The 13,887-nt window shown below is 41.7% G+C and overlaps 1 protein-coding gene across 2 annotated transcripts in view; it reads left to right on the forward strand.

Annotated features, from left to right (window-relative positions):
• lbr (lamin B receptor) overlaps nt 1-11,527 on the forward strand; it is a 64,691-nt gene extending 53,164 nt beyond the window's left edge. For both annotated transcript variants that reach the window (XM_057823248.1, XM_057823249.1), the window contains 5 exons: nt 2,147-2,272; nt 3,387-3,555; nt 3,644-3,724; nt 4,315-4,437; nt 9,757-11,527. In XM_057823248.1, the coding sequence (XP_057679231.1) occupies nt 2,147-2,272; nt 3,387-3,555; nt 3,644-3,724; nt 4,315-4,437; nt 9,757-9,917 (660 nt within the window). In that variant the 3' untranslated portion in view covers nt 9,918-11,527. The remainder of the gene's footprint in view (nt 1-2,146; nt 2,273-3,386; nt 3,556-3,643; nt 3,725-4,314; nt 4,438-9,756) is intronic.
• Nucleotides 11,528-13,887: the final 2,360 nt, after the last annotated feature.

The following is a 13,887-nucleotide window of genomic DNA, read 5'->3' on the forward strand; positions in this document are numbered from 1 at the left end:
TTTTAGGTAAAACAGTTTTTTTCATCTGTGTGATTTTGACAAAGATCAGATCACATTTGATGGTGATTTTATGCAGATATGTGAGAAATTCCACAAGGTTCAGATACTTTTTTATACCACTGTAGATGAGGATATGAGAAGCGCTTTGAGGGCCTTAAAAAGGTGGAATGGCGCAATACAAGTGGAACTCCATTTACCATTACCATTTAACCAAGCAGAGGACAGGATATCTACTAGGAGACAGAAGGCAGGACAGAGAGGCGTGGCTGCGTCTGAGCTAACAGAACTGTTTTAAATTGAATTTTTTTCTTATCGGCCGGTCGGATTTAAAAAAAAAAAAAAAGGCTGATATCGATATACGTCAGATTTCCAAATATTGGCGCCGATAATCAGCCCAGCCAAAAATCGGTCCATTTGTAATTTTAATACTAACAACTAGAGGTGTGCAAAATTTCCGATTCTTAGATTATTCGCGATTCGGCCGTGGAAGATTCGAGAACGATTCACAAACATCCAAATTCCGATTATTGAAATATGCCAAGTAAAGCGGAAGTACAACACACTCAGCGCGCCACGCGGTCTTCGGGACGCAATGAACGGAGCGAGAGTAGCTAAACATCATGCTTCTCATTACCCGGCCCCTTGGGCAACGCCAATGCTCAACTCACGGCTCTAGCTCAACTCATGCCACGAGATAAAAAAACACAACAACATACCTGACTGCTGCCGAAAAGCTGCTACAAAGTCCAACCACATAATGTTAAGGTAGATATCATTTATATAGGACTAGATGCAATATAGATTTGGTAGCGTTAGCAGCACATCTTCAAAAAGCTAGATGCGGGCGTTAGTAAACGGCCGCCATCTTAAAGCAGTACACTTCCCTGCAAGGCCGTTGTAGCGAGCCTTCCAAGCAAACCTAATTAACTTTTTATCTAAAATACTCCTAAATCGGTAAAATATTGACCTGAATCTATCTTTAAAATAGTTTTAAAACTTTCACATGTCCAAAGTAGACAAAAGGGAAATTATGGAATAACGGGAGCAATTTTTACAACTTTAACGGTTGATTCACAACATCAAATTAATTGAATGTATTTTAAAGCTGCTGATACAGAATGGGGACTGGAGTTTTTTATTTACTGTTATTTTTGTATATTTGTTTACTGCTATATGTTAACTTGATACTGAAATAGTAGTTTGGTTTAGCCTGAGAGTATTTTTGAACAATTTTGGAACTAATGTACAAAACATTTAAAAAAAAAAAAAGGGGGGGGGGGTTGTGCATCAATAATCGTTTTATAATCGAATCGGAGCCTCTGAATCGTAATCGAATCGTTAGGTGCCCAAAGATTCCCAGCTCTACTAACAACTAGAGGTGTGCAAAATTTCCGATTCTTAGATTATTCGCGATTCGGCCGTGGAAGATTCGAGAACGATTCATAAACATCCAAATTCCGATTATTGAAATATGCCAAGTAAAGCGGAAGTACACAACACTCAGCGCGCCGCGCGGTCTTCGGGACGGAACGGAGCGAGAGTAGCTAAACATCATGCTTCCCATTACCCGGCCCCTCGGGTAATGCCAATGCTCAACTCACGGCTCTAGCTCAACTCATGCAACGAGATAAAAAAAACACAACAACATACCTGACTGCTGCCGAAAAGCTGCTACAAGTACATCCATATAATGTTACGGTGGAAAGGGAAATTATGGAATAACGGGAGCAATTTTAACAAATTTAACGGTTGATTCACAACATTAAATTAATTGAATGTAGTTTAAAGCTGCTGATACAGAATGGGGACTGGAGTTTTTTATTTAATGTTATTTTTGTATATTTGTTTACTGCTATATGTTAACTTGACACTGAAATAGTAGTGTGGTTTAGCCTGAGAGTATTTTTGAACAATTTTGGAACTAATGTATAAAACATTTTTAAAAATTTTTAAAAAAGAGAGAGAGAAAAAAGGAGGGGGGTGCATCAATAATCGTTTTACAATCGAATCGGAGCCTCTGAATCGTAATCGTAATCGAATCATTAGGTGCCCAGAGATTCCCAGCTCTACTAACAACATAAGATTGAGCCCATTAATGCAAGCTACTGTTTATATGCATCTTGATAATCATGGATGTGTTTTTCAGTGCTTGATCAACTTTGCATTCGCGTTGGCGGAGAAGAAGCAGCAGGAATTGGACTATCCCTCTCATGCTATGATCCTCGTAAATGTCTTCCAGCTCCTCTATGTAGTGGATGGCCTATGGAATGAGGTATGCAAGTGACTCATAGATTGATCCTGTATTTGAGTGTGAAAATATATCGAAACTGTAATATATTGCGATATTTGTGTCCCAAGAGGTTAGCCTTATGCTCCCACCAAGAATCGATATATTGTTGTAAAAAGGTTTTACTGTCTAAAAATAAAAGGAACCAACAGGTTGCTACCAAAATCTTCCACTAGAATAGTGTGGATTTTAGCTCAATGGTACTGAAGCCACAGCATTCACAGTCGTTTTTTCTGGTTTTGGGGACATTCACTGGTCACTTCACTTTTGAGTCCCTTCCTGTTCATTTCTGAATATTCCAGGGTCACTTCCTATTCAGTAACCCAAAAATCAACAGGAAATGACCTGTAAATACCCCAAAATAAACAGGAAGTGACCCAGAAATGCCCCCAAATCAACAGGAATTGACCTGAAATGCCCCAAAATTAACTAAATGCCTGCCATTTACGGCCATAGGCGCCCAATACGGATTGGACGTTTACTAGTGCTAATTTTCACTTCACAGCAGACGAATCAAAAGAACTTGTTTTCTGTTTAGTATTTGCATTGTAAACAGGGCCAGCCCAGGCCATATGGGGGCCCTAAGCAAAATAATGCAAAGGGGCCCATATTTTTGGCCCACCATTTCGTCACAGTGTACTGTGAAACCCATACATGCAATCCAACCCATACGTCCATTGTATATCAATCAGATTTTGTTGCACTGCATACTTCAAACTTCTCACCCCAAATGATTGTCAGTACTTACAGTAGGTAGCGCCAATGAACTTTTTTTTTTTTTTTTTAAGCTTGTTATTAAGTATCAAAACTCACAAAAGCCAAATAAAGCAAACTACTAAACAAAATAGAATATAAATTAAATAATTGCCAGATTGGGGGCCCCCTAGTGGTCAGGGGCCCTATGCAGCTGCATAGTCTGCGTATAGGCTGGGCCGGCCCTGATTGTAAAATATCGTAGAATGATTTCCGGAACCTTGTATACAGTAGATAATTGTTGTAGCGCCAGTATCGCATATCGTATTGTGAGCTACCCAGAGGTTCCCACTCCTCATTTATAATCACATGAATGGAATGTAATGCATAAAACCACACTTTTCAGGAGGCCATCTTGACCACCATGGATTTGATGCATGATGGCTTTGGCTTCATGTTGGCTTTTGGAGATCTGGTATGGGTGCCTTTTACCTATACCCTGCAGGCCTATTATCTGGTCAGCCACCCAAATGCACTGAGCCTTCCGGCCGTCGCTGCCATCGTCTTGCTCAAACGTGAGAGGAAAACTCAACTTGCCAATTTTGGAAATTCATTATTACAGGAATGCAGGAAAACATTTTCTCCATGTAATTTCTCTTTTAGTTGTTGGCTACTACATCTTCAGGAAATCCAACTCTGAGAAAAACGCCTTCAGAAGAAACCCATCAGACCCCAAACTGGCATGTAAGTTTTTAGTTTCTAATATAAATAACCGGGGTGTAACGGTACACACAAGTCACGTTTTGGTACTGGGATTTTAAAGTGAAAGTTTGGTCTACTGGCTAAAACTAAAAGCAGCTCTTGTTAAAGCGCTAAATAATTGAAGAAAACATCAATCTTGTGAATTTGTGTTTTTATTGTTCTAACCTTCTAAAATTCACAGTTTATGTGCAAAAATAGGCAACACACCATTTTTTGTCGGGATCGACTGAAGTCACAGTTAAAGTCAGGTAGCATTCACCAGTTGGCAACCTTTGTGACTTTTTTATTTAAAAAATTGTAAAATGTAAAAAGTGGGAGGTTAGCAATAGGTTGAAACGGGTTGTCAATACGTTAAATGCGAAAGCCCTGGTAGAAATGTTTAACTAACACTGGCAGCTCTGCGCCTCTGATGCCATCTGATGGCGTGCACCTAACCGCGGTGGAATGCGACGAATACAAATACCGTTACTCTTAATAATATTGACACTGTCTCATATAGCTTGTGATGCTGTATTTTATAAAAACACATTACTAATGACCAGACCCGTTTCAATATTTGCATTTTTCTCCAGACCTTAAGACAATTCCCACAGCAACAGGAAAGAGTCTGCTGGTGTCTGGTTGGTGGGGAGTTGTTCGACACCCCAACTACTTAGGAGACCTCATCATGGCTCTGGCCTGGTCACTACCTTGTGGTAAGTTAGTGTTTATTAATATGAATAGCTCACTTGAGGTCATGCCATGGCATCTCAACCAAGTTGATATCAGGTCTTTGAAAAGGCCAGTCCAGAACACGGTTGTTGAAAAACTTTTTAACAATCCAATGAAACCAAGTGTGATGGAAGAAAAATATTTTATTCATAGTACTTATAACATTAAAAAAGCCATTTAAGAAAATGGGTTTTTCGTTTAAAAAAAAAAAAAAACAACAATAACAACAGCGCCAATTAAATGTCGTCCTCTTGTATCCATGCATTCTTGAAATCTTCGTTTGAAACATCTCAGCTGGGATTCTGTGAATTTCATCCTGAATTCACTATCCATCCATCCATCCATCCATCCATCCATCTATCCATCCATCATCTGCCACTTAATCCGGGGTTGGGTCGCGGGGGCAGCACCTTTAGCAGGCCAGACTTCCCTCTCCCCAACCACTTCAACCAGCTCCTCCGGCAGGATCCCAAGGCGTTCCCAGGCCAGCCGAGAGACATAGTCTCGTCAGCGTATCCTGGGTCGTCAACGGGACCTCCCACCAGTGGGACATGTCCGGAGCACCTCTCCAGGGAGGCGTCCAGGAGGCATCCGAACAAGATGCCATAGCAGAGATGCAATGCTGAGGCCACGAAACCGGACCCCCTCAACGCTTCGGCTGCGCCTAGGAATTTTGTACATAAAAATTATGAACAGAATCGGTCACACAGGGCAGCTTTGGCGGAGTCCAACCCTCACTGGGAACAAATTCGACTTACTGCCGGCAAAGGGGACCAAACTCTTGATACCGGTCGTACAGGGATCGAACAGCCCTTATGAAGGGGCTCGGTACCCCGTACTTCTGGCGCACCTCCCCACTGGACTCCCCGAGGCACACGGTCAAACGCCTTCTTCAAGTCCACAAAACACATGTAGAATGGTTGAGCGAACTCCCATGCACCTTCGAGGATCCTGCCGAGGGTGTAGGGCTGGTCCACTGTTCCATGGCCGGGACGAACACCACACTGCTCCTCCTGAATCAGAGATTCGACTTCCCGACGGACCCTTCTCTCCAGCACCCCTGAATAGACTTTACCGGGGAGGCCGAGGACTGTGATCCCTCTATAATTGGAACACACCCTCCGGTCCCACTTCTTAAAAAGGGGGACCACCACTCCGGTCTGCCAATCCAGAGGCACCGTCCCCCATGTCCACGTGATGTTGTAAAGGCGTGTCAGGCACGACAGCCCCACAACATCCAGAGCCTTTAGGAACTCTGGGCGGAGCTCATCAAACCCCGGGGCCTTGCCACGGAGGAGCTTTCCCACTACCTCAATGACTTCAACCCCAGAGATAGGAGAGCCCAGCTCGGAGTCCCAAAACTCCGCTTCCTCAAAGGAAGGCGTGTCGGTGGAATTGAGGAGGTCTTCAAAGTATTCTCCCCACTGACTCACGATGTCCAGAGTCGAGGTCAGCAGTACACCATCTCCACTATACACAGTGGTAATGGTGCACTGCTTTCCTCTCCTCAGATGCCGAATGGTGGACCAGAATTTCCCTGAAGCCTTTCGGAAGTCATTTTCCATGGCCTCGCCAGACTCCTCCTATGTCCGAGTTTTTCCATCAGCGACCGCCAAAGCTGCAGTCCGCTTGGCCAGCCGGTACCTGTCAGCTGCCTCTGGAGTCACACAGGCCAAAAAGGCCCAGTAGGACTTTTTCAGCTAGACGGCATTCCTTACCACGGGTGTCAACCAAGCGGGTTCGGGGATTGCCGCCACGGCAGGCACCAACCAGCTTACGGCCACAGCTCTGATATGCCGCCTCAACAATGGAGGTGCGGAACATGGCCCACTTAGACTCTGTCCCCCACCTCTCACAGGACAAGGGAGAAGTTCTGCCGGAGGTGTGTGTTGAAGCTCATTCTGATAGGAGATTCTGCCAGACGTTACCAGCATAGTGACTTCCCTAACAGGTGGATGACGTCAGCGGGAGAATGGTTTCATCTGATTTGGTATGCAGCCCATTGAGGGGGAATTATTCAAAACGAGGAAAATGCGACGAAGAGAGCCGCAAAATGTCATTGTTTCAGTCTCTCTACTCCAATATTTTTAAAGGATATTCTTTTTATCGAAGTATTTTTCTCAATTGCTAAATAAAATGGTCATGACAAATAACAATCTTGTGCTAAATGGAATATGAAATGATAAAAATGCATTTATTCAGTACGACATGGCAAAATTACTCCATAATGGTCAAAACTGTTGACTCCACCTTTACTGTCACACCTCCCAAACGATATTTTATGCCACGTCGTCGGGCTTTTGTCGTTTCCCTTCCCCGGCTTTGGAGAATGTAAACAAACCAAGAGGCGTGACAGCTAGCCGACATGCTAATCCGAACCAAGTGACGTCTCAATCTTATTTTTGCTTTTCGAAGCGAAACATCACACAAAACTAGCCAGGAATATGTCACACTGCGGCGGGGTTGTCGATTGTCTTCGCCGATCGGCAACCCGCCAGGCAGAGAGCAAGTTACAGCTCGTTCCCCTGCTACTAAAGACAGGAGAGTTCGCCGGGGAAGCAGCCGTAGAGGAACGCGTAGCTCCCACATGATCAACACGAATATAATGAAAAATAAAGCTTAACTACACTGCGACAACGTAAACAAAGAGCGGCATGCAGTTGTGCAGCTAACATGACAGACAGAATGTGTCTTAGGAGATCTTTTCTACACGCCCATCCATGATGAAACATAAGTAAATAGTCCTTTATTTAAAAAAAAGTTTGTGGGGTTTACTTTATAATCGCTGTATTCGCGGCCATTTTAACACAAAGTTGCAATTTCTGATGGGGTTGAAAATTTGACAGAACACCGGGCACATGAAGAGGCAATAAACCGAGTATAGTGCTCTCCCTGTGGGGTGGGGGTGTGCGACTCGGTCGTCGGCCAAGTGGACAAAGAGCATGTCAGCCACAAAATGCTAGCCACCTACGTATTAAAATGATCCCAGTAATGATCCAAGTATTTGACATAATACAAAACACGATGTTTACTCACTTCCTCTTAAGTTCCAATGGTCCCACAGTAGTAGGGCTTGTTTAGGCCAATATCCACCAGTGAATGGCAACTTTTTGAAACCCCAAAAAGGCTCACACGCCTCTCCGTGGTGAAGCAAAATTTTTCTGCAGCCGTTTGGCTGGCGTGATGCGAAAAATAAACAAATTAATCCGCAAAATCAGCTGAATCCTTAGTCTTTCTCAACTGGAGACTGGAGCTGGAAGTCACTCATTTTCATGGCACGGGATTCAAAACACTAAATACAGTGCCTTGAAAAAGTATTCGGCCCCTTTGAACCTTGCAACCTTTCGCCACATTTCAGGCTTCAAACATAAAGATATAAAATTTTAATTTTTTGTCAAGAATCAACAACAAGTGGGACACAATCGTGAAGTGGAACAAAATTTATTGGATAATTTAAACTTTTTTAACAAATAAAAACTGAAAAGTGGGGCGTGCAATATTATTCGGCCCCCTTGCGTTAATACTTTGTAGCGCCACCTTTTGCTCCAATTACAGCTGCAAGTCGCTTGGGGTATGTTTCTATCAGTTTTGCACATTGAGAGACTGACATTCTTGCCCATTCTTCCTTGCAAAACAGCTCGAGCTCAGTGAGGTTGGATGGAGAGTGTTTGTGAACAGCAGTCTTCAGCTCTTTCCACAGATTCTTGATTGGATTCAGGTCTGGACTTTGACTTGGCCATTCTAACACCTGGATACGTTTATTTTTGAACCATTCCATTGTAGATTTGGCTTTATGCTTTGGATCATTGTCCTGTTGGAAGATAAATCTCTGTTCCAGTCTCAGGTCTTGTGCAGATACCAACAGGTTTTCTTCCAGAATGTTCCTGTATTTGGCTGCATCCATCTTCCCGTCAATTTTAACCATCTTCCCTGTCTCTGCTGAAGAAAAGCGGGCCCAAACCATGATGCTGCCACCACCATGTTTGACAGTGGGGATGGTGTGTTCAGGGTGATGTGCTGTGTTGCTTTTACGCCAAACATATCGTTTTGCATTGTGGCCAAAAAGTTCAATTTTGGTTTCATCTGACCAGAGCACCTTCTTCCACATGTTTGGTGTGTCTCCCAGGCGTTTTGTGGCAAACTTTAAACAAGACTTTTTATGGATATCTTTGAGAAATGGCTTTCTTCTTGCCACTCTTCCATAAAGGCCAGATTTGTGCAGTGTACGACTAATTGTTGTCCTATGGACAGACTCTCCCACCTCAGCTGTAGATCTCTGCAGTTCATCCAGAGTGATCATGGGCCTCTTGGCTGCATCTCTGATTAGTTTTCTCCTTGTTTGAGAAGAAAGTTTGGAAGGACGGCCGGGTCTTGGTAGATTTGCAGTGGTCTGTTGCTCCTTCCATTTCAATATGATGGCTTGCACAGTGCTCCTTGAGATGTTTAAAGCTTGGGAAATCTTTTTGTATCCAAATCCAGCTTTAAACTTCTCCACAACAGTATCTTGGACCTGCCTGGTGTGTTCCTTGGTTTTCATAATGCTCTCTGCACTTTAAACAGAACCCTGAGACTATCACAGAACAGGTGCATTTATACGGAGACTTGATTACACACAGGTGGATTCTATTTATCATCATCGGTCATTTAGGACAACATTGGATCATTCAGAGATCCTCACTGAACTTCTGGAGTGAGTTTGCTGCACTGAAAGTAAAGGGGCCGAATAATATTGCACGCCCCACTTTTCAGTTTTTTATTTGTTAAAAATGTTTAAATTATCCAATAAATGTTGTTCCACTTCACGATTGTGTCCCACGTGTTGATTCTTGACAAAAAAATTAAATTTCATATCTTTATGTTTGAAGCCTGAAATGTGGCGAAAGGTTGCAAGATTCAAGGGGGCCGAATACTTTTGCAAGGCACTGTAAATATAGCGATCACTTCCACACACATCCAAGCGGTCCATTTAATTCAGGAGCATAAAATACCGCGGGAAATATTTAATAAACATGCTTTTTGCTGTCATAGGCACTTTAAGATTCCATAATTGTTTCTTAAATGGCATGTTTTAAGGTTGCAATTACATTACTGTGAATAAATATATTTCTTCCATCACTTGTGGTTTTTTTATTGGAGTGCTAAAAAGTTAGCGTTTTTCTGGGTCACAGTCTTCGGGTTACGAAACACATTTTATGACTGATTAAATAGAGTTTCAAGAAATTTCAAAGAGATCACTTCATTTTTTCCTTCCACTGTGATTTAGAAAAATAACAATTCTCAAATCTTCATCAACACACGTATAGGCTTCAGCCACCTCCTGCCGTGGTATTACATGATTTACTTCATCATCCTTCTGGTCCACCGAGACTCTCGAGACATGAGCGATTGCAGGAGGAAGTATGGCTCAGCGTGGGACGAATACTGCCGAACTGTCCGCTACCGGATCATCCCACGTGTCTACTGAGGGGACTGCTGCTGAAGACTTGTGAGCCAAAGCCCCTTTTTGACCCAGTATTAATGCCGCCAATCTCACACAGCAATAACGCCATTTTGTCATAATTTGGTTCACCATTTTAGAGCGAATTTGATTGTGAATTTTTAGTGAATCAGTACATTTCAAGAAATTTTTACAGAGATTTGTTTGAATCATGAACTATTTTCAATGAAATCAGGAAAAAAATATATTTTACAACACAATTAATACCTGTGCAAGGAGAGTGCGTGGATGTATATTTTTGTATATATGCTTTTTTTATACTTCAGGTAAAACAAAACCACTCATGTTGTTCTTTTTTTTTGCGACATTTTTTTTTTTTTTTTTAAATGTATGAGTAATCACTCGTTTTAAAGGATGGGATGTAGAGTTGAAACTAGAAGTTTACAAAGAACACATGTCGGGGAAAAAAATGTGATGCTTTACTTACCATTACTGCTGAAAGAGTTAGGATTCTCATTGGTTTATTTACAACCAAAACGTTGAACACGACTGAGAACAGCCTTCTCACTCTGGCCACCCTTCCCTCTCTTATTCCAATCAGAGACGCGGTGCGTTTAGGGACAGCCAAGAAAAAATAAGTGAACATATCTGAAGCATACTTGCAACCAATTCGTTACAGTTTTTTTTTTTGTAAAGTGATGTAAGGTTTGTGTCAACACTATAGCTGCAACTGAGCTAACGACTATTTTTATAATCGGTTAATCGGACGATTATTTAAACAATTAAGCGGATACTTGAAGTTGTTTTAGGTATGATGTAAGTAACAATGAAGATAAAATCAAAGACTATGTCCTCCGCAAATATTTTTTTTATGACAGCTTCCTGACTTAACTGTAGTCTACAACTGTACTGTTTTAATTACATAAAATTTTTAAGTGCTGATATAAATTGTCAATGACTCATTTATTTTCTTTAAACAAACTAACCAACCAAACAACCACCAACAAAATGGAATGAGGAGTCAGACTGTAATGAATCAGTTTTCTTTATCAAACAGTTGTTCATAAATACGATCCAAACCCAATTTCTAAGCACACTCTCTTGTATGACAATTTGCAGTTTGAATGGGAGTTTGTATTGAAAGGAGACTCTAAGGCTAGGTTCATACTGCTGGTCTTAATGCTCAGTTCCGATTTTTTGTCATATCTTTTATTTGGGTGTGGCCATTCAGACTGTCTGAATCCATTGAGCCCGTTCAAGTATCACGCATGCGCACTAATTCGCAGTCCGAAATGCGCTTAGCAAACTGACCCGCATTCGCAGGAGCATCAAAACAAATGACTACACATGCTGGCTCAACGTCATTCAAGGGTGATCATATTTTGATTTCCAAAAAGAGGACACAAATAACAGACATACCGTATTTTTCAGACTATAAGTCCGTTTTTTTTGCATACTTTGGCAGAGGGTGCGTCTTATACTCTGGAGCGACTTATGTGTGATTATTTTCGGTCAGGTCGGGCCGACTTCTCTCTCGCTAACTTTTTAAAAATAAATATATATTCATATACAGTGCCTTGCAAAAGTATTCGGCCCCCTTGAATCTTGCAACCTTTCGCCACATTTCAGGCTTTAAACATAAAGATATGAATTTTTTTTTTTTTTTTTCAAGAATCAACAACAAGTGGGACACAATCGTGAAGTGGAACAACATTTATTGGATAATTTAAACTTTTTTAACAAATAAAAAACTGAAAAGTGGGGCGTGCAATATTATTCGGCCCCTTTACTTTCAGTGCAGCAAACTCACTCCAGAGGTTCAGTGAGGATCTCTGAATGATCCAATGTTGTCCTAAATGACCGATGATGATAAATAGAATCCACCGTTGTGTAATCAAGTCTCCGTATAAATGCACCTGCTCTGTGATAGTCTCAGGGTTCTGTTTAAAGTGCAGAGAGCATTATGAAAACCAAGGAACACACCAGGCAGGTCCGAGATACTGTTGTGGAGAAGTTTAAAGCCGGATTTGGATACAAAAAGATTTCCCAAGCTTTAAACATCTCAAGGAGCACTGTGCAAGCCATCATATTGAAATGGAAGGAGCATCAGACCACTGCAAATCTACCAAGACCCGGCCGTCCTTCCAAACTTTCTTCTCAAACAAGGAGAAAACTGATCAGAGATGCAGCCAAGAGGCCCATGATCACTCTGGATGAACTGCAGAGATCTACAGCTGAGGTGGGAGAGTCTGTCCATAGGACAACAATCAGTCGTACACTGCACAAATCTGGCCTGGCAAGAAGAAAGCCATTTCTCAAAGATATCCATAAGAAGTCTCATTTAAAGTTTGCCACAAGCCACCTGGGAGACACACCAAACATGTGGAAGAAGGTGCTCTGGTCAGATGAAACCAAAATTGAACTTTTTGGCCACAATGCAAAACGATATGTTTGGCGTAAAAGCAACACAGCTCATCACCCTGAACACACCATCCCCACTGACATGACCCACTGACCCACAAACATGGTGGTGGCAGCATCATGGTTTGGGCCTGCTTTTCTTCTGCAGGGACAGGGAAGATGGTTAAAATTGACGGGAAGATGGATGCAGCCAAATACAGGAACATTCTGGAAGAAAACCTGTTGGTATCTGCACAAGACCTGAGACTGGGACGGAGATTTATCTTCCAACAGGACAATGATCCAAAACATAAAGCCAAATCTACAATGGAATGGTTCAAAAACAAACGTATCCAGGTGTTGGAATGGCCAAGTCAAAGTCCAGACCTGAATCCAATCGAGAATCTGTGGAAAGAGCTGAAGACCAGTTCACAAACACTCTCCATCCAACCTCACTGAGCTCGAGCTGTTTTGCAAGGAAGAATGGGCAAGAATGTCAGTCTCTCGATGTGCAAAACTGATAGAAACATACCCCAAGCGACTTGCAGCTGTAATTGGAGCAAAAGGTGGCGCTACAAAGTATTAACGCAAGGGGGCCGAATAATATTGCACGCCCCACTTTTCAGTTTTTTATTTGTTAAAAAAGTTTAAATTATCCAATAAATGTTGTTCCACTTCACGATTGTGTCCCACTTGTTGTTGATTCTTGACAAAAAAATTAAATTTCATATCTTTATGTTTGAAGCCTGAAATGTGGCGAAAGGTTGCAAGATTGAAGGGGGCCGAATACTTTTGCAAGGCACTGTATTTACACTAAAACCATGTATGGATGTTAAATAAATAATTTGGATAAAACAGAAGGCGCTGTGCATGCCTGCGCACGTGAATGCAGTGGCCCCGCTCTCTTTTCAATCTTCCTCTCCCGTGGCCCGGCGCTCTCCGCGAGCATCTGGTATTTCCTTTTTGATATGGAGCAGCTATAGGAGTGAAAAACAAACTAAAGACAGGGGAACTGAAAAGCAAACAACTGCGGTAGGAGTGGGATATGGAAAGGATTCATATTGATTATTGAAAATGCTATACGGAAACCTGTGTCGTCTTCGCTGAATGTAATCGAATGTGGCGCTTTGGTAGGAGAAATATATTTAACAAACTTTTCCAGCGTTATTTCGTTGTGTAAATGCATTTATAATGATCATAAAAATATGTAGACTATTTAAACATTGAGAAAACTTGCGTTTTTTTTTTTTTTTTTTTTTTTGCCAACTCGAGGAGATTCAATTTCAAATCCACTATCCGCCTGTTAGAACAGACACACAAATATAAAATATATAAATGTTTATTGAATACCCATCTTACAGGTTTGTTTAACAGGGAGAATTCGTTACAAAAGACAGGCTTGTTATCATTATGGATATATGCACCGGCATCGTCATAAGCGTACGTGATCACACAAAACGCAACCATGCATTGCATCCCCGCATTTCCTCCTTCTCCTGAGTCCTCACAAATAAAACATAAAATTTTGTTGTTGTTTTTTCGGGCTCGTGCCTATAAATAAAACGAAATTTCGTGTGTTTTTTTTTTTTTTTTTTTC

This window comes from Corythoichthys intestinalis, chromosome 19 (assembly GCF_030265065.1).
Source record: "Corythoichthys intestinalis isolate RoL2023-P3 chromosome 19, ASM3026506v1, whole genome shotgun sequence".
NCBI lineage: Eukaryota > Metazoa > Chordata > Actinopteri > Syngnathiformes > Syngnathidae > Corythoichthys > Corythoichthys intestinalis.